Source organism: Lathamus discolor, chromosome Z (genome assembly GCF_037157495.1).
Source record: "Lathamus discolor isolate bLatDis1 chromosome Z, bLatDis1.hap1, whole genome shotgun sequence".
Classification (NCBI taxonomy): domain Eukaryota; kingdom Metazoa; phylum Chordata; class Aves; order Psittaciformes; family Psittacidae; genus Lathamus; species Lathamus discolor.
Window position 1 is genome coordinate 81,337,649 of NC_088909.1, and position 18,435 is coordinate 81,356,083.

At 36.5% G+C, this 18,435-nt stretch overlaps 1 protein-coding gene across 3 annotated transcripts in view; it reads left to right on the forward strand.

Moving 5' to 3' along the window:
- The window catches only part of BRD10 (bromodomain containing 10), a 57,314-nt gene that overhangs the window by 7,200 nt on the left and 31,679 nt on the right, over window positions 1-18,435 (forward strand). For all 3 annotated transcript variants that reach the window (XM_065661443.1, XM_065661444.1, XM_065661442.1), the window contains 2 exons: window positions 4,023-5,452; window positions 15,225-15,301. In XM_065661443.1, coding sequence (XP_065517515.1) covers window positions 4,023-5,452; window positions 15,225-15,301 — 1,507 coding nt within the window. The remainder of the gene's footprint in view (window positions 1-4,022; window positions 5,453-15,224; window positions 15,302-18,435) is intronic.

The following is an 18,435-nucleotide window of genomic DNA, read 5'->3' on the forward strand; positions in this document are numbered from 1 at the left end:
ATAAGGACATCTGATTTACTTTTCTTGTCAATCTTATTAGTTTTCTTTTCCTTCAGTTGTTCTAATTATCAGAATATTTACTATCTTGCTTCAGTTATCAGTTACATTTCCATGAGGTTCTACTCAGCTGTTTGATTACGTGTTAATTAAGTAGCATACTGACATACCAACTTCCATATTAGTTAACAATAAATAATGGTGGAATTATTGTATAATTGGAGATGCTTGCCTATTGAGAGACATTTGTAGACATAGAGGTAGTTTCCTACTGAAATTTTTTAAACAACCAGTGAATGCCAGGTAATTAACTGGTTGATTTCAATGTGAATAACTGTCTGTACAACTTTGATTTGTTGAAAATTATGCTAGGCGAAACTATGTCTTTACCATCTCTGAAAACATGACTCTGGGATTAGCTTCAGACATGTTCATTGAAACATTTAAAGAACTCAGTTCTGGCTGTAAGTCATTTAAATTGCCAGATTGTGGAATGAGGTATGCGTATACAGTCAGTCTAGCCTTTTATGAGGATGTGAGCATGGAATGAAGTCTGTCCTATGGAAAATGTATGTAAAAAAAGTATGTTGTAATACGATGTGAGACATTGCAGGTAAAGAATTAAGGTCACATGGGCATCTCCAAATTCAGTTTCTTCTGACCATCGAATCTTGATCAAATTTAGAATAATGCATAATGGTGCTATTTTTATACTTAGCTTTCTAGTATAATTTTAAAAAGAAAGTTTGTAGAAACAAATATTGTAGAATTAAAGCAGTTCTCTATACCTGGTCATCAAACTTTCAGTACCATACTGTTTACCTGTGAAAAATTACTCAATACTATAGTAGTTCAGAAGTGATAATTTGGGGGCAGGGCGAAAAGTACTATCTAGTGTTTGTCTTTTCTGCCCTCCCAGTGAAATCGCTTGTTGCAAGTGAGAAAGAAGTAACTGGCTAGATGTGTCTGCTGTCTAAAGAGAGAAAATTGCAAGTGGGGAGTTGTCTGGACTCTGTTCTAGGGGATATCTCTACTTGGGCATGTCTGCTGAGTTTTAAGGTCAGGTTTTATCCACTGCTGCAGATGTTCTTATAAGAGTATGCTTGTCCTCTGTTAGTCTGGAAGTGTCAGCTTGACCTTAAACCTTGTAACAGTCTTGTGTTATTATTGTAAACAAAATGTGTGCCTGGAAACATGTTCCTGATAAATGTAAATAAAAGTATGAACAAAGGGTTTTTACAGTTGCTGTCAGCATAAAAGCCAAGTATGTTTGTCCAGAGAATTTCTCAGTGTAAGGTTGTCCTCCTAAATATCAAATGTTTCTCTCTGTCTCTCCCTCTGTCCTCTGCGCTTTCTTCCTTGCTGCACCTCCTCTCCCCACTTTATCCCCCTCCTCCTTCTCAAAAAAGAAGACCAACAAAAAATGCCCCAAGAAAAAGCTATGCCCTTGAAAAGGTAGGCAGCTGATAGGAAGACTTCAATAAGGAAGATGTGAAAGTGTGCAATTACTTATGTTTTCTCTTGAATGTCTACTGAGAATGGAATGACTACAGATACTGTGATAAAGTGACAGCTTTTAAAAAAAACACAAACTTTTTGCAAGTGGAACAAGATAAGTTTTTCTTTTAAAAAATATTTCTAAAATAGTATAATGATTGTCATTTTATGAAGCACATTTATAATTTTACATTTATTTATGTTACTAATTGATGGGAAGTTGAAACTGCTTGTGAAGACTGTATTTTTAGATCTACAACCTTTTTATTAAATGATACTGATGTGGTTGTTCTACACATGTTCTATCTAACTGTCTATTCATATTTAAGTATATTTCCATGCTACTTTAATAGTATTCACACCTTTTGGAGGCAGCAGGTTACTTGAAAATATGTTTTATGGTTAGGAGGAAGGAGGGAATGGGATTTGGGAGTGCTTTGAAGTTCATTTTTACTTCATATCATTTCTTCCTCTGTCCCACTGAAGCTACTTATTTTGATTTTTAAAGTTACATTTATTTATAAATTAATGCAGTATTAACACATGGAAATATAACAAAAATCAAAATTTAAAAAATGCTCACTTTATACAAGCAGTATTGTTGAATATACTGGTTTATTCACCTGGAATGGCAAATGGGCATTTGTTATTAGACCACATTCATTGTATGTTTTTAAATCAGTGCTGCAGAGTGGGGTTTCGTCTTGAGATCTCATCCATTATACAGTAAAATTAATGGTGCGCTGAGAGAGTGAAGTTGAGAATTTACTGATCGGTTTGCTTTTACATTTTAATTTTATGTTTTACATGGATCCGCTTTTCTGCATTTGATAGGTACATTAAAAGCAAGGTTGCATATATGTGGTATTAAACATTTCTATTCAAATTTTGGCAATAAATACCTTGACATTTATTTAAATTATATAAGATAAAACATTCATAGGAATCTTACTGTATTATATGTCATTTTGCATACACAGAGGATGCAGATTTTAAGTTCATGGTCATGGCATATTTCTCCTACATCCATGCTAAAATGTTGGCCAAGCTAGGTTTGTCACATTTTTTGCACTGAGATACATAGTTAATGCTTCGAATATACATTCTTAATGCTAGAAGCCACTATTAGCTTCATATTCAAAAGAAAGATTTTAATATACTATTATTCTTTGGCTGAATTTGGAAAGCATTGATGCTTTGAATGGATACATGACATTTATTTTCTAGTTGTGTGTGTGAAGAAACACAAGTGGAGGTTAGAAATTGGGAAATGTAAATTCCAGCAACAGGTCACATAAGTGATGTACACAGGTGTTTGTTTCTAACAGTGGTCAGTGACAGAAACTTCAGAGAAAAAAATGTGAGAAAAATACATGAGAAGCTTTGGAAGAGCTCTAGAAAAGATTTCCTCTAAGTACAGCTGTATTCTAATCCTACCTTTTGAAATCTGGTTATGCCTTGAGGCTAAATTGTTAGTTTACCATTGAGGCATTAAAGAAGAGCCCATCCTGTTACTGGTAAACCTTGATATTCTTGTGATTGCTGCAGATGTCCTATTTTTCACTTTGGAACTAAATTAAGATATCCTATGTCCTACTAACTTAGATGGTAAGCTACAAATGATTATCTAAAGTGGAAGCATTTTTTTCATCTTAAACTTGTTGCCTTTAAATTTCATTATGAATTTACAAATAAAAGTAAATAGAAGTACCCACTCTGTCATATTACTTTTGTATATTGATGTCATGTTTCTTCTTGCTAGTGTTATGTATGAATTCCCAGATCTTTCAGAAGTTTTTAACAGGCCTCTGATTACTGATGACCTCTTTCTCTGAATACCCACTATTTCTGCTCTATCCTTTTTTTAGATAGGGGGACCAGAACTGAATACAGTTTTTCAGGTGAGGGCAAACCATTTATTAATGACATTTTATTTCTGGTGTTACTTTCCATCACATTCTTCATGCATTCGGGTATTTGTTTCCTTTCTGACCACCATTGCAAATCAACTAGTAACACGCCTGTGGGTGGGAGGGAGAATGGCTTTTATATGTGAATAAAGTACTTAACAGGTAGACAGTACTCTTGTGCGCTGAGGGAGTTAGTTACAAGGTAGGTGACACAAGCCACAGGACAACCATTTGAAAGCAAGTCTTACCTGGAATTTGTTTTCGGATATTTTTATATGGATATTTGTTGGAAATACTAAATCCTGCCAAAAATGGATTGGCGAAAGGAGTACATTTTTAAAAAATATATATATAAACCACCCAAACTGTTGTTATCTGCCAGATATTTTCTTACCTTCTTCCTTTCTTAAACTAGTGGTAGAAGAAATAAAAGACTGTAATGATTTCCCATTTTGTTGCAGCGATGCATTGCGTAATCCAAAGTAAGACAAACTGAACTGTATTGTTATTTATTACTTCAGGACAAGTATGTTTGTCATGCTGTGGTTCTGATTTTTTTCTCTTCCATTTCTTTTTGTTCTCCTGATTCCTCAATTTTCATAAACTTTCTTTTAATAGGCTGAGAGAGCAAGAAAGGAAAGAAGCAGAAGAAACTAGTCAGAAAGAAATAGAAGAATGGGAACAGTCACTTTTAGCTCAAGCAGCACCTACAAGGATGGAGACAATGTGGGAAATTCCAGCTATTGGTCATTTTCTTTGTTTAGCACAACAGATTTTAAATTTACCGGAAATAGTATTCTATGAATTGGAACGTTGTCTTCTGATGCCTCAGTGTAATGCTTTTTTGTCTAAAATAATGACGTCTTTGTTAAGTCCTCCTCATCGCAGATCTACATTACATCGCAGGCCTACGCTTTCTTACAGGACTTGGGAAGCAGCACTCAGACAGAAAGTACGACACTGGTATACTGTTGTAGGGCAGACTGACAATCCTAATAGCTCTGCCGAAAAACTTGGTTTGTGTCCCCAGTTTTTCAAAGTCCTTGGAGAAGTTAATCCCTTGGAATCAAAACCATTTCATGAGCTACCATTCTACCAAAAAGTGTGGCTGCTAAAAGGTCTCTGTGATTTTGTGTATGAAACACAAAAGGATGTTCAGGATGCAGTGCTAAGTCAGCCTATACATGAATGCAGAGAAGTAATTCTTGGTTATGACTACTTGGAGAATGCATATGTTCATTTTCCACAGTTCTGTGGTGCAGATGTTCGGATTTACAAACAAAAGCCTTTTCAGGCTCCTGAATTCCCATCTCCTCCCATCAAAGTTAGAAAAGTGTCACGTGTTAAGCTGGAAAAAGTAAAACGTGAATATGTAAGGAAAAGCAATGGGGAAGTTAGTTCCGGTGGTAAAGAAGAGCTGCTACATCATTCCAAGGCAGAAGGAGAGAAGAGTATGGATTCCATTGTTAGCTGTCCAGAAAAAACCCCACATTTAGATAGCTTTAGAGTCACTACAGAGGAGATTAACTGTGAAATCAAGCCCTCAAGATTCTGTGACATCAAAAAAACTGGTTGCTATAAAGAGAACTTGGGGAGTTTGAGTAGTTCAGGAGAGACTGTTGGTATGGGTTGTCACCTTAGTTCAGGAGAAATAAAGGCTGTGGAGAATGGCCATAGTTTTTCCGAAATGGCTAGAATAAAACCTGAGATCAGTCCATTCAAGGAGAACACACTGAAAGCTTGCCAAATGCATGTCAATGGCACTCATAATGACAACCAAGACATAAATTACCAGGAATCTACTAAAGAAACAATACTAGAGAAGTCACTGCGAAATAATGAGAAACTAAATAAGTTGCGGGCAAAAAAGAAGAAAAAGAAAAAAAAGAAGTTGAAGGATATTCTAAATGAAAATCTACAGAGAAAACTTGATGACTTGCAAAAAAAACGTGAGATTCATCTTCATCCATTCAAATCTTACAAAACTGAGATCCAGAACAAGTTGTTCATAATTAAAAAGAAAGCAAAACACAAGAAGCACAAATCTGGTAAGTTAGCATTTTTGTGTTTAGTAAATTTAGGAGGATACGGGTTTTGTTAGTTGATTAGTCTGTGTTTTATTTTGTGAAATAGGACAGCCTTCGTGGATTAGATTTTTCTGATAGTTGGAAAGTTTCCCATTGCAATAACACAAGCATGTAAAATAGATTCATCATCTGATTAAACCATGATTCATTTGCAGAATGTATCTTTAGAGAACATATGTCATTGGAAGAGTTTGTTACGGAAGTATCTAGGAAAATTAATCTGAGTGAGTGGTTAGCATCAGAGAGTGTAGCTTGAAGTTGCTTTATGCTGTCTTGTAGCAATTGTGGAAATACTTCTCCCATTTCTGGTAATGCTAGTTTATATAAATTACAAGAGAAACACAGAGTAATTACATAACATCATGAATCTAAAATCATTTCTACTGGAACTGTGGAGTCTTAGGTCACCAGTCACCAAATAGTACTGCTTTGACTGCAGGCCTGATCAAATTTTTGAATAGTCCAACAACTGAGATACGGAATTTATGCAGATGGCGTTTGCATTACAGATGTAGGCAGCATCTAGTTAAATGTTTCAGGTAGGTGATACATGATCCAAATTCCAGGTAGCTCACTGGAAAATTTTAAAATATTTTTAGAAGAGTGAAGTTAGAAGTCCTTAAGTCATTTCCAGTTGTCAGGTAGTATTTTAATGTTGTATAAAGCACCATAAAGCTTGGTCTGCTATCCTGTTCATTCAAGGGCTAAGCTATCTGTGCTAGATTTCAGCAGACTGCTTCAAACATATTTTTCAAAGCAACAGGCTTATTTTCAGAACAGTGTAGATTGACAAGTACTGGATTTCAGTTAAAAGCAGCGAGCCAAAACCAAACATCTCTGTAACAAAATGTCTTCTAAAGGGTAAGGGAATTCAGAGAATTGATGCCAATGCATTTTACCTAGAAATTCAATGGAAGTTTAAAGCTAAGAAGTAATGTTTAGATCCCAGATATTTATGCAGAATACTCAAGTGTCTTACCGTATAAATCACAAGTTCCTCCCTCCAAAAAATTTCAATGCCCACATCTAAACATAAATTTTAAGAGTTACAGTTGAAGTTCATAGATGCAGTATTCAGCAAAAGAAATTTATTTTACATTCACTTTTGTGACTGTTAGCTCTGGAAATGTATCACTTTCCATTTTTAAAATCAGACAACCACAGAATGAATAATAACCTAAATTTAAAATAAGGGCTCTCTAATTTATAGAACTATTAGGGAAAAAAAAAGTGGGGACCAAGTGACTTCTTTTCTGTGAAAGTAGTTAAAGTTGGCCTTAGTCTTTGTTGTAACCCTCATTTTATAGCACATGCCTAAAAATGTACTTCGTATAAATGAAGCAATGCTCATAGAACAGCATGTGTAATTTTTTAATAGATTTTTGTTTTGAACCACTGTTCTCAAAACAGACAGTATTTGAAAGTAGCCTTTGAAGTTAATAGAGACGATGTTCACTGTGATAATGGCTTTTCTTACGTGTGTCATAAAAAGACCCAGAAGTTAAAAGAAGTTGCCTGTTTGCCTCCATTTTGATATTCTTAATAGCATGTTAGGAGATACTTATAGCTAAAATCTATGTTGTGTTTTTAGAGATGAAGAGACAGATTTTTGAGTGCTCTTAGAAGAACTGTAAATACTGGCAGTGTGAGTTTAAACTTTATTCTTACAGAAATGCATCATAAACGCCTGTCACAGAATGATTGTATTTATAATAAAAATATATCCTATAATCACAGTGAAAATGCTCATATTTTTAATTTCTAATTTTTAGTCTGTAGCAGTTAAGAATTTTTGGTCTTGAGTAGGTCCCTGACCTAATCCTGCACAGTTAGTGGAAACTGTAGTGCTTACTTGTAATATGCTTAATTGCCATACCTAAATGCAGACAGTTCCTCTGATTTGGTATTCTTGTCTTTTAACTGACACAATGGAAATTAAGCTTATTAGTAAAACTTAATCAAGAAATAAATTTCCTTCAGTCAGTTTTCCTTTTGTATCTTGCAGATGGTGCATTGATACTGAAGTGAAAACAAATCCCTGGCTTTTCATTATCTCAGTTTGCATATATTGACCTGTATAACTATTATGTGATTTCCATTTCTTGCAATAAGTTTGCTTTGTTGTCTGAAGTGCTAAAAAAACTTTGGATTTTATAGTATTTTAATACTAAGGCTCATGTAGTGCTGATCTGATACAGCATACTGGTGGAGATTATTTATCCAATTGTTGTCCTTTGTGCTTTATGCCGAGCTTTGTTAGAATGTATTTTAGGAACCAAATATGTTTCAAAAGATTTTATGGAACACAAGCTAGTGTTCCATACCACTAAAACTGTAAGAATTAAAACAGTAGTTACTTTAGTTTTAATTTGGAGTTTTTACATGCCTGAATTGTAAATTCAACAGAATGCCAGGAACCTCTGTTTTTCAAGTTCCATATTGTGTCATAAGAAGCTTAACATTACCAGATGTAATTTAATATAGAAAATAATTAGCGTATAGTTTTGTTAAGAGTATGTATCTGTAGCTGTGGACCAGTATCAGATGCCATTAATCATCTCAACTTGGTTTTAATTATTTATATTTTCATCAGAGAACACTGCAGATACAGCATTACTCCCATTCAGTTGATTTTAGACACTAAGAAGATGTGTCAATGCAGGTGGAAATCCAGAAAAGAGTAACAGTTTTCTATTGGCTATTCTGTTGGTGTTTGCACAGTTTTGCAAACCTGTCTGCACATGGAGACATATATGTCTGTTCTGTGAGAAATCATGGAAGTTCCTGTGATTCTCTACTTGTACTTCTCCTGGGTCTCTACTTACTTGATCTGATGGATCAAATGTGCTAGTCATGCTCAGATGGTGTGTTTTCCATTCAGGTGGAGGGCATAAAACATTCCTTTTCATCTGCAGGTGGCAGACATTGTCCTGGGCATGATACGAAGGGGCTTATTTCTTTTGGTACTTTCTTTTCCTTTATCTCTTAATATATGTTCAGGCATTTCCCTTATTCTGACTACTGTTTCATTACAAACTTTGATGTCACTGGAGAAAATTTTTGGAAGACTTTGCAGTAGTACAAGAAAGCTTTTCTTCCTGTGCTTGTTAAGTCTGTTAGTCCTGTAGCTGCTAGGCTGAAATGGACAGGATTGGCTTGAATTCATACCAATGCGTTATTATTCTGTGATGTTTCATAATGTTTAATGCTAAGTAGTGTTTCTCAAAGCTGCTCTGCAGTTTTATTTTCTGCTTAAAGATACACTTATAATGTAGAACAGAAAAAGCAATTTGGTAAAATTTGTTCTGAATTCACAAAAGCATCTGATTTAAATGTGATCACATAGCCATAATCACTCTTTACAATGTTGTTTAAAAGTACAGGAAGTAGAAGAGAGCATTAGGAATGTAAAATGGTACCTTTCCTGGTTTTTTTTTACAAAGCTTGGCTGTTGGTTTCTTAAGGCAGCTAAGTGTAACTTTTAGTCACAGTTCATGTTCCTGTTGAGATAATTTGCACAATCCTGATTGCTGTAGCAGAGGTATTCAAAAAATACTGTTCACGGATATAGACTGATTGTGTGGGGATTTTAGCTGAAAACTTCCTGTGACTATTTTGAGCAAAACTGACTGGAGAACACAGCCACATCAATGAGCATTTCTTACAAGTTATGAAAAGGAGAATGCAATCACTGTATTCAATCTGTGACTTTGGAACAAGGTCATGGTTATTACTGTGGCAGCATACTGTGCAGCTACTGACAAGAGTACTGAGTATAGTGAAAAGACAGAATTAGAAAGAGTAATTCTGTAAACAATTTGCATGCTGCACATTAATGTTAAGTGTTAGATAAATTAGGCTATAAGTCATTGAATTAGATCGTGACAGTGGTGAGGGGCTTTTTGGATCTGGAGTATGACAGCTATGCTGAAGTAAATCATGGAGTACAGCAATGCAGTGCAAGGTGTAGTACAAAAACATGAGAATTCTGTGGCTGCATGCGTGAAACAGTGATTGGATGAAATTCAGAACAGCTGTAGGTTTGAGAAAATAGGAGGACTGTTTCAAACAGCCAGAGACTGCTTGAAATATCTATTGTGTCCTGAAGCAGAGGTTGAAGTAAGTTAAGTTGAATCTCTTTTATTCCAGTTGGTGTAGAAAACACTAATATAGTGCACAGCTTTAGAAGAGCCTTAGTGTAAATTTGATACCCTGTACTTACACTCTGAAAGATTCATAGCAGTCTACGTGCTCAAATTCTGTTTCACGCTATATTTTATACATTTTGTGAAATAAAGATTGCTTGAATGTGAAGAAATCAATTTAACAGCCTAGCAGCAGTTTTGTAGTGTCCGATGTACTGTGCTTGGGAGTTTAATCTTTTGTCTTCAGAGTTGCAAAAAACTTCACTGTAGTGTTGCCTAGCTTCTAGGTGTAGAACAAATAGCCTGGTAACCCTGTTGAAAACATTAAGTGAGGTATTCTACCAAGTTGTAACAATGTACTTAATGCATTAAGCTGCAATGTCAGTATCTTCAGAAACATTTATCACTGAGGTTTTATTTGGTTTACTTACATTGTTCTGTAAATCGGCTTTACTAATGCTCTTGTTCAGATCTGCTTTGCTGTTTTGACTGTATGAAAGCGTATTCTGTGGCAGTGCGGAACCTTCAAAAGTCATTAGTGATGCTTCGTTTTCCAGATCTTTGCATGTTACATTTTCTAAAAGAGGAACTGTTAGGAGCAGGAGAGAAGATTAGGAGAATACAGAGAAAACAGCACATGCTCAGTAGTTGCCAAGTCTTTGAAAAGCATGAAATGTGTCTTATAAATTCGTGAGGTGGAAGCTGTATGTTCATATATATGAACTTTTCAATTCGAGAATATATGAGTGGAGTTGCTGGTAGAATGTAATAAGAAAATAGGAATTCTTGCAATTGGATGGGGCTAACTTAAATTTATCATGGCACATACTGCTGATTTAGTGTTTTCTATCAGAAACATCTGTTTCCCATCGATGAATGAGGCTTTACTGCATATGCAGTAGAAATTTCATTTTTATTTAGAATTAAAATATTTTTTTATTAAAAATTGTTTTGTTTTCACTTTGCAATTTAATACATGAATTGACATTAATTCTTCAAGGAGGAGCCACAAGGACTCAAATATCATAGTTCATAATAAACTTTTACTACGTCTGTAAAAATGTTCCTGTTTTCAAGTCAAAATTGTGTGTTACGAGAACTTACAAGTTGGTTGTATTGTCTTTGCTGAGGTAGTTTACAAGTGTCAAGAGCATTTCTGTGGCTTAGTGCTCTATTTGTCTACATTTCTATGTGCCTAAAATAGGACTAGAAGAGATCTGAAATGTCATTTATTTATTCCTTTGTCTTCACCTTTAGATGGCAAGACCAATTTGAGATGCCTTCTGTTTGGTTACATCTGATCTCCCCAGTGTGTTTTTGGATTGGTCCCGTCTGTGGAACTTGTTTTGGCTTGAAAGGAAAACCTAGGGCAGCCAGACATCTTCTAGACCTGTTGAACTTAAATAACATCAAAGAGTTTGCGCAAAGCTGGTTAAGGGACTCTTGGCTAATAAAATGTTGATCTCCAAGGAGTCTTAGAACAGAAGTGTTCCAGTGGTGGTTATTTAAAAGGGATAAATTTGAAAGATCTGTAGGTCTGGGTTTGTTTTTATTCCAGTTCACTTACCTTTAAGCAGAAAAATCTTTGAATAAAATTAATCAAGGATCAGATTTCCGAAATAAAAATGTATCGAGATTTGCTAGTTTAAATTCTTAGACCAAAAGCTGACACATTCAGCAGAAACAAAAGAAATGGTAATGGATGTCTGCCTCTACCAGTTACTGGTCTTGTAGCATATATATGTATACATGTAGCATAACCATACAAACACTACATCCATGCTGCTACAGAGTAGTCATATAGCTTCAGCTTCCAGGTTGAGGTGGGCATAGATTTTGTGTTGAGGGTGAAATCACTAAGGGGTTGGACAGACATCAGCTGTGAATGACAGCTTCTCACACCACTTCACTGAGGTGTGCAAGAGCTTCCTTACATGTAATCTTAGGTAAACAGACTATTTAAATCGGCTTAATTTACTTTAGGAAGTGAAGGAAAATGTTTCTGACAGCAGCTAGATGAATTTTGAATTGCAGCATGTGGTACCTTTCAGAGCAGATTGAATATACAAATATACTTACTTGCTGACTAAAAGCAATCAGAGTTAGGAAAGCACACCTAAGAAATAATAAAGAAAAAATATTTCTGATAAGGAAGCTTATATGCATGATCTCTTCAGGTCACCTGTTCAAATTTAGCACACCCTTGCTTGCTACCCTCTTGATCCTTTGTTTTTACTTGCTGTAAGTTATAAACCAGTTAAGAGTTCTACATGTAGACATGCTAGTAAAGTAATTTCAGTACAAAAATTATCAGAGGTAGAAGGGGAACAGTGGCTCAGTAACTAGATTTCCACCTTTACAGTTCTTCAAGTTACATCTGACCTGATCTGGTATTCATGGCAGGTCTGCTTTGAAACAAGGAATCAGACTAGGTGACCTCAAGATGTTCCTTCCAACCAGGTTTTCTATAGCAGGCCTGTCAGCCTGACCTCAGTGGTAGGGAAGGTCAGGAAGCCGATCATCCTGAGAGTGATCACACAGCATGTGTGGGAAAACGGAGGGATCAGGCCTAGTCAGCATGGGTTCATGAAGGGCAGGTCCTGCTTGAACAACCTGATCTCCTATGGTAAGGTGACCTGCCTGGTTGATGAGGGAAAGGCTGTGGACATTTATCTGCTTGGAGCTTAGTAAAGCATTTGACGCTGTCTCCCACAGCATTCTGCTGGAGAAACTGGCTGATCATGGCCTGGATAGGTGGATTCTTTGCTGGGTCGGAAACTGGCTGCATGGCGGAGCCTGAAAAGTAGTGGTAAATTGTGTCACATCTAGTTGGCAACTGGTCGCTAGTGGTGTCCCGCAGGGCTCAGTATTAGGGCCAGCGTTACTCAGTACCTTCACTGATGATGTGCATCCAGGAATCAAGTGCACCCTTGGTAAACTTGCAGACAATAACATACCAAGTTGTGTGGGAGTGTTGATCTGCTAAGGAAATGAAGTCTCTGCAGAGGGATCCAGACGGGTTGGATCGATGGGCTGTGGCCGATGGTGTGAAGTTCAACAAGGCAAAGTGCCGGGTCCTGCATTTGAGCCACAACAACCCCGTGCGATGCTCCAGGCTTGGGGAAGAGTGGCTGGAAAGCTGATCAGTGGAAAAGGACCTGGGATGCTGACTGATGGAGCTGAACATGAGCCAGCTTGTGCCCAGGCAGCCAAGAGGGGCAACAGCATCCTGGCCTGTATCAGCAACAGTGTGGCCAGCAGGGCCAGGGCAGGGATCATCCCCTGTACTGGGCACTGGTGAGGCTGCACCTCAAATCCTGTGTTCAGTTCTGGGCTCCTCTCTACAAGAGAGACATTGAGGTGCTGGAGTGGGTCCAGAGAAGGGCAGTGAAGCTGGTGAAGGGTCTGGAGCACAAATCTGATGAGGAATGGCTGAGGGTTGTTTAGTCTGGAGAAGAGAAGGCTCAGGAGGGACCATATTGCTATCTACAACTACGTGAAAGGAAGATGGAGAAAGGAGATCTCTTCCCAAGCAGGAGTGATAGGACAAGAAGTAACGGCCTGAAGCTGCTCCAGGGGAAGATTAGAGCAGATATTAGGAAAAAATTCTTCACAAAAGGGTAGTGGTGGTCTTGGCAGTCCTGGGATAAAGGTTGGACTTGATGATCTTAAAGGTCTCTCCCAACCTATTTGATTCTGTGTTTCTATGTTGAAATATTCAAGTAGAATGTAAATGTTCATTTTAATCATATTCAAATCTTTCTTTTTGTAAAGAAACAAGACAGTCTAGCTGCCCTACGTTTTTATCCCTTCACCTTTTTGCCAGGTAACATTCTTTTGCAGGCTGTAATGAGGAATTGCCATATGACCAGGTTTCTTTTGGGGTCAGTTTGCCAAGAATGCTTATATTAGATGTCTGGTTTAGTTTGTTTAGAGGGTAGTACTGTTTGCAGGAATAGCAATTATGTTTTTATCCCTTCACATTTTTGCCAGGTAACATTCTTTTGCGGGCTGTAATGAGGAATTGCCATATGATCAGGTTTCTTTTGGGATCAGTTTGCCAAGAATGCTTATATTAGATGTCTGGTTTAGTTTGTTAAGAGGGTAGTCCTGTTTGCAGGAGTAGCAATTATGTTTTTAATGCAGCTGGATTCATAAAATACATAACAGAAATGCTGACTTTTTTTCCATTGTTAAAATGTTTGGGTCATTATTCTAATAAAGGTGCTTATCTGTTTTGTCACTTGTCCTGTAATGTGAAGCCTGTGAGTGTTTTTGTTTGTTAGTTGAGGGCTTTTAGAACTTTATTATGTGTTCGGTATGTGGAGTTTCAAATCTAGGTTGGTTTATTTGTTTTTAATGTTTTAATTTTATGTAGAGTTTCTAACCCAGGTCCTTCCCTTCTATAGGACCATACCATCGAGTCCCGTGTTCTACCTCTTAAGTGTATTTTATTTCAGATTTAGATAAGGTGTTCAGGAAGTCTACAGTGTAGTAAAATGAAAATAGGATGCTGTAATAAACTGAAAATTTAGATGCTAGGCATCTATGAATGGGGGTGTGTATACATATATATATATGCATTTGCACACATAAGCAAGTATGTATTAGGAAAAAATTAAATGCAATTGCTGCCAATATTTTCATTAATATAAATACCAGGTTTGCCTATGTTTGTGTTATTAGCAAGCACCTGTAATGATTGTATTTGACAACAAATTCCACATATTTGTGGGTTTGGGGGGCTTTGTTTTGTTTTGTTTTGATTTGTTTGTAAGGTTTTTTGTGTTTTAGGACTCCTGAGTGACAGTAATCTTAGAGTATGGGCTTGTTTCGATTCACGATGTTAACATAGAATGACCATATGAGAAACTCCATTATCTTGCATATATGGCTTGGTGAAATAGCTACTTGATTTGAGTGTATGTGACTTGTGAACCCTGATACTACAGGCAGTAAAGCACTTGCCTTACCTTCAAAGATGCTTTTAGTTACCTCCATATTCTTATATAGCACAGTGGTTGTGAAGGGCATTTTAGGGAGGAGTTTGCTTCGTTTTAAAATGTTAGATTATGCTACAGCCAGAGAAAACAAATCAGTAATCTGATTTCATTGGTAACTTAAGTCTGTTCATTGAGAGATTTCTAGATATTGCCAGTATTTTGAGGGTATTTTCTACTATAAGATACAGATGTGTGGTTCACTTTACAGTGTCAGAGAACAAATCTTGCAGGTAAGATGCTATATTTCTTAAGTTTGTGGCATAACATCTGAATTTCACGGCTTTCGAAACAGTGGTGTAAATGTTTTATTTTCTGACTTGAATTTTTAGTATATTATGAGCATTGTAGCAGATTTGTTCTTTTTTTTTTTTTTTTTTTTTTTTTCCTAAAAGACTCTTCTACACAGATACTTGTTTTATGTTTGGTTTTACTGGGTTTATTTGTGATTCATCATGTTTACATGACTTGTCCTAAGCCTAAGACCTAACCCTTTGTTAGTTACAGTTTAACTTTCAGGTCTATATGTAATTTGATTTTATTAATAACAAGCAGCATTATGAAGCTTTTCTCTTTTAATCTTACAAGGGAAAAAATCGGTATCTAAAAAAGCAATCACAAAGAAGAGGAAAGGTGTCACAAAGTCTACCATACCAGAATTTCAGGTAAATTATTCTGATTTTCATTTTAAGCACTTAAAATCTGAATGTCTGTGAAGTAAATCCTTTAGTTTCTGATAGAGGTCTTGGAAATCCTAATGAATTTCCTTCTTCTAGTTCAGTTTTTCTAATCTGATTGTGTATTTCAAGTGCATTTCACCTTTTCTTGGTAGAGAAAGTTTTAGCAGTTTTCGTTATGTGCAGCTTAGACACCATTTCACAGTACTGTTTAGGATCCCAGATACATCTGTTACAGCACAAAACCTGTAAAAATTAGGAGTTAGTAATGGAATTTTTACAGTGGATGTAATTTTCTGGGATAAAATTACTTGTGTTTTGTATGAAGTGTGACACTGTGGGCCTTGAATTGAAAGTACTTGCAAAACATTGGTAGCTTCTGGGCTCATCTTGTGTGCTACGTTTAGGCCTTATCTGCACATGACTTTTAGACCAGAGAGCACTAAGAAAAGAGTGCTAACTATGATAGTGTGGTTTTATGGTACTGTGATGGAAATGTTACAGTACTTGAGTTCAGAGTCACAATTTATCTTGGATTGAAGTTCTCCTTTGGCTATAATTTTTTTTCACAAAGCAGTCTGTGCTGTTCTGAGCAGTGGACCCACATTAAGTCATGACTGTTCCGTAATAACCTCACACAGATGATAATTAAGTGTTTCAAGTGGAGCTAGCAGAATTTCTAGTGATAAAATTGGCTAGTAACAGTCAATGTTGAGAAAGGACTAATATTTAAGTATACACTGATTTTTTTCTATATTCTAATGGTAGGAAATAAAATTCTTCCTGGCAGCTACAGTAAGCAGGTATGGTGTCTAAAAATTTTCCCAGCATATTACCTGCATGCCATAGATATACATGGTTAGATTAGAAATATTTTTTTACAGTATTGAACTGCTGTATTTAGTTAGTCTGTCTAAAACATTAGCTCAAACTCAGCCCAGCTTTCTGTCTAACCAAGGTAATCTGTATATCCAACTGTAAAAGTAACGTTATTATAGTTACCTGTGTAAAATGTTAAATAAAATGTAACAAAATAATTCTGTCTCTTTTGATCAAAGCTAGGTGTTATATCTGTTTTAGGTGGAGCTAAAATTTATTAGTATGAGCAGTTGAATCCTCTTTGGGAAATTTTTAACAATTTAACCTGCCTTTTTCAAGAGGACAGGCATGATTGCTAGAAGTATGTGCCAATATTAAAATATATTCGAAATACTACTCAGACTTTTAGAGCCTAGTAAAGTATGCTTCAAGATACTCTGCTCCACATATGTGGATGGCTAAGCCTTATGAAATTACATAACCTTGTTTGAAGGTGAGTGTGTATTTTTTAAATATTTGGTAAGAGAGCTTGAGTGTATGCAGGCCCCTTGAAGTATGCCAGGGAGAGTATAACCATAGGAATATTGCTGTTCATATCTAAACATCCATTCTTTTGGAAAGAAAGTAAGTAAATGAAAATATGCAAGATGTTCTATCTTCTTGCAGCCACAAATGTTATTGAAAAAAAAGGCCAAAACCACAGAGCATTTTATTTTGTAAGACTAGATCCTGTAATTCAGTATAGATCCTTTACCAGAAAATCATAACTTGATACTAAAACTGATAAAATTATTATTGATAAATCTTCCAATATGTGCAGTGATTCAATGTTAAAATTAATTATTAACCAAAAAAATCACCCTTTTTTATGTAATTTCAGACCTTATACTGATTTCTTAGCTCAAGGTTGCTCTAAAAGAAAACAAAAAGCCTGAACACCACAAAGCAAACAAACCAAACGAAAAATAAGGAGACGCCAATTAAATTCTCTACTGAATAAAAAGACACAAAAAAAGTCCTTTTTTTCATATCTTGGAAATTATTTGAGAAGTGAGTTTGCATCTTTAAAGAACAGGAGTTAGTTGGCTGTTGCCTATTTCCTGTTAAAAGGCACTGTGAGTTACAAGCTTATCATTACTACTATTCATTAATGTTTTAAAGAAATGACAGTTACTTTATTGCTGTACAAAAGGGACATCAGTGTGGGGGGTTTTAGGTTTCTTTTCCACTTACAAAGTTTAGGATTGGTAAAAAGTTCTTTGTCTCAGTCTTCCCTCATGTACCTATATAAATGTACCTGTATGATAATTAAGGAAAAAAAGAACATGCACATTTTAAGCAACTGGTCCAACATAATGTTTTCTGTTTAACTGTGTTCTTAACAGTCTCAGTTTTGTCAGCTATGGTTTATATTAAATCTCAAAAGGGGCTATCTGGACATTAACCACCTGGAGCTGGAAGCAATAATAGAGCAGGTTCACAGGAAATAAAGTATAACTTGGAATCATTACACAGGAAACCTGAAGTTGTTGCATCACAACTAGAAGGAAGTGCAGCAGGAGGGCCAGGACACCTCCTTGCATGGATAAGGAGCTGCTGAGGAAAATTTGAAGGAAAAAAGAGGCTTATAAAAGGTAGAAGCAAGGACAGGCAGCCTGGGAAGAATACAGGGACGTTGTCTGGGAAGCTAGGGACCAGGTTAGGAAAGCTAAGGCCCAGTTAGAATTAAACTTGGCTAGGGATGTGAAAGATAACAGGAAGGGATTCTATAGGTACGTAGGGAATAAAAGACAGACTACGGACAATGTAGGTCCCCTCTGGAAGGTATTGTGAGAACTGTCTACCCTGGATTTGCAGAAGGCTGAGGTTCTTAATGACTTCTTTGCCTCAGTCTTCACTGGCAAATGCTCTGACCACACCACCCAAGTCTTGGAAGGCAGACACAGGGACTGTGAGAATGAAGACCCTAGGCCCACTGTAGGAGAGGATCTGGTTTGAGACCATCTTCAGAACCTGAACTTTCACAAGTCCATGGGACCTGATGAAATCCATGCGTGGGTCCTGAAGGAGCTGACGAATGAAGTTGCTAAGCCACTGGCCATCATATTTGAGAAATCGTGGCAGTCAGGTGAATTTCCTGACAACTAGAAAAAGGGAAATATAACTGCCATTTTCAAGAACGGGAAAATGGATGACCCTGGGAATTACAGACCAGTCAGTCTCACCTCTGTGCCTGGCAAAATCTTGGAGCACATTCTCCTGGAAGGCATGCTAAGGCACATGAAAAACAACAAGGTGCTTGG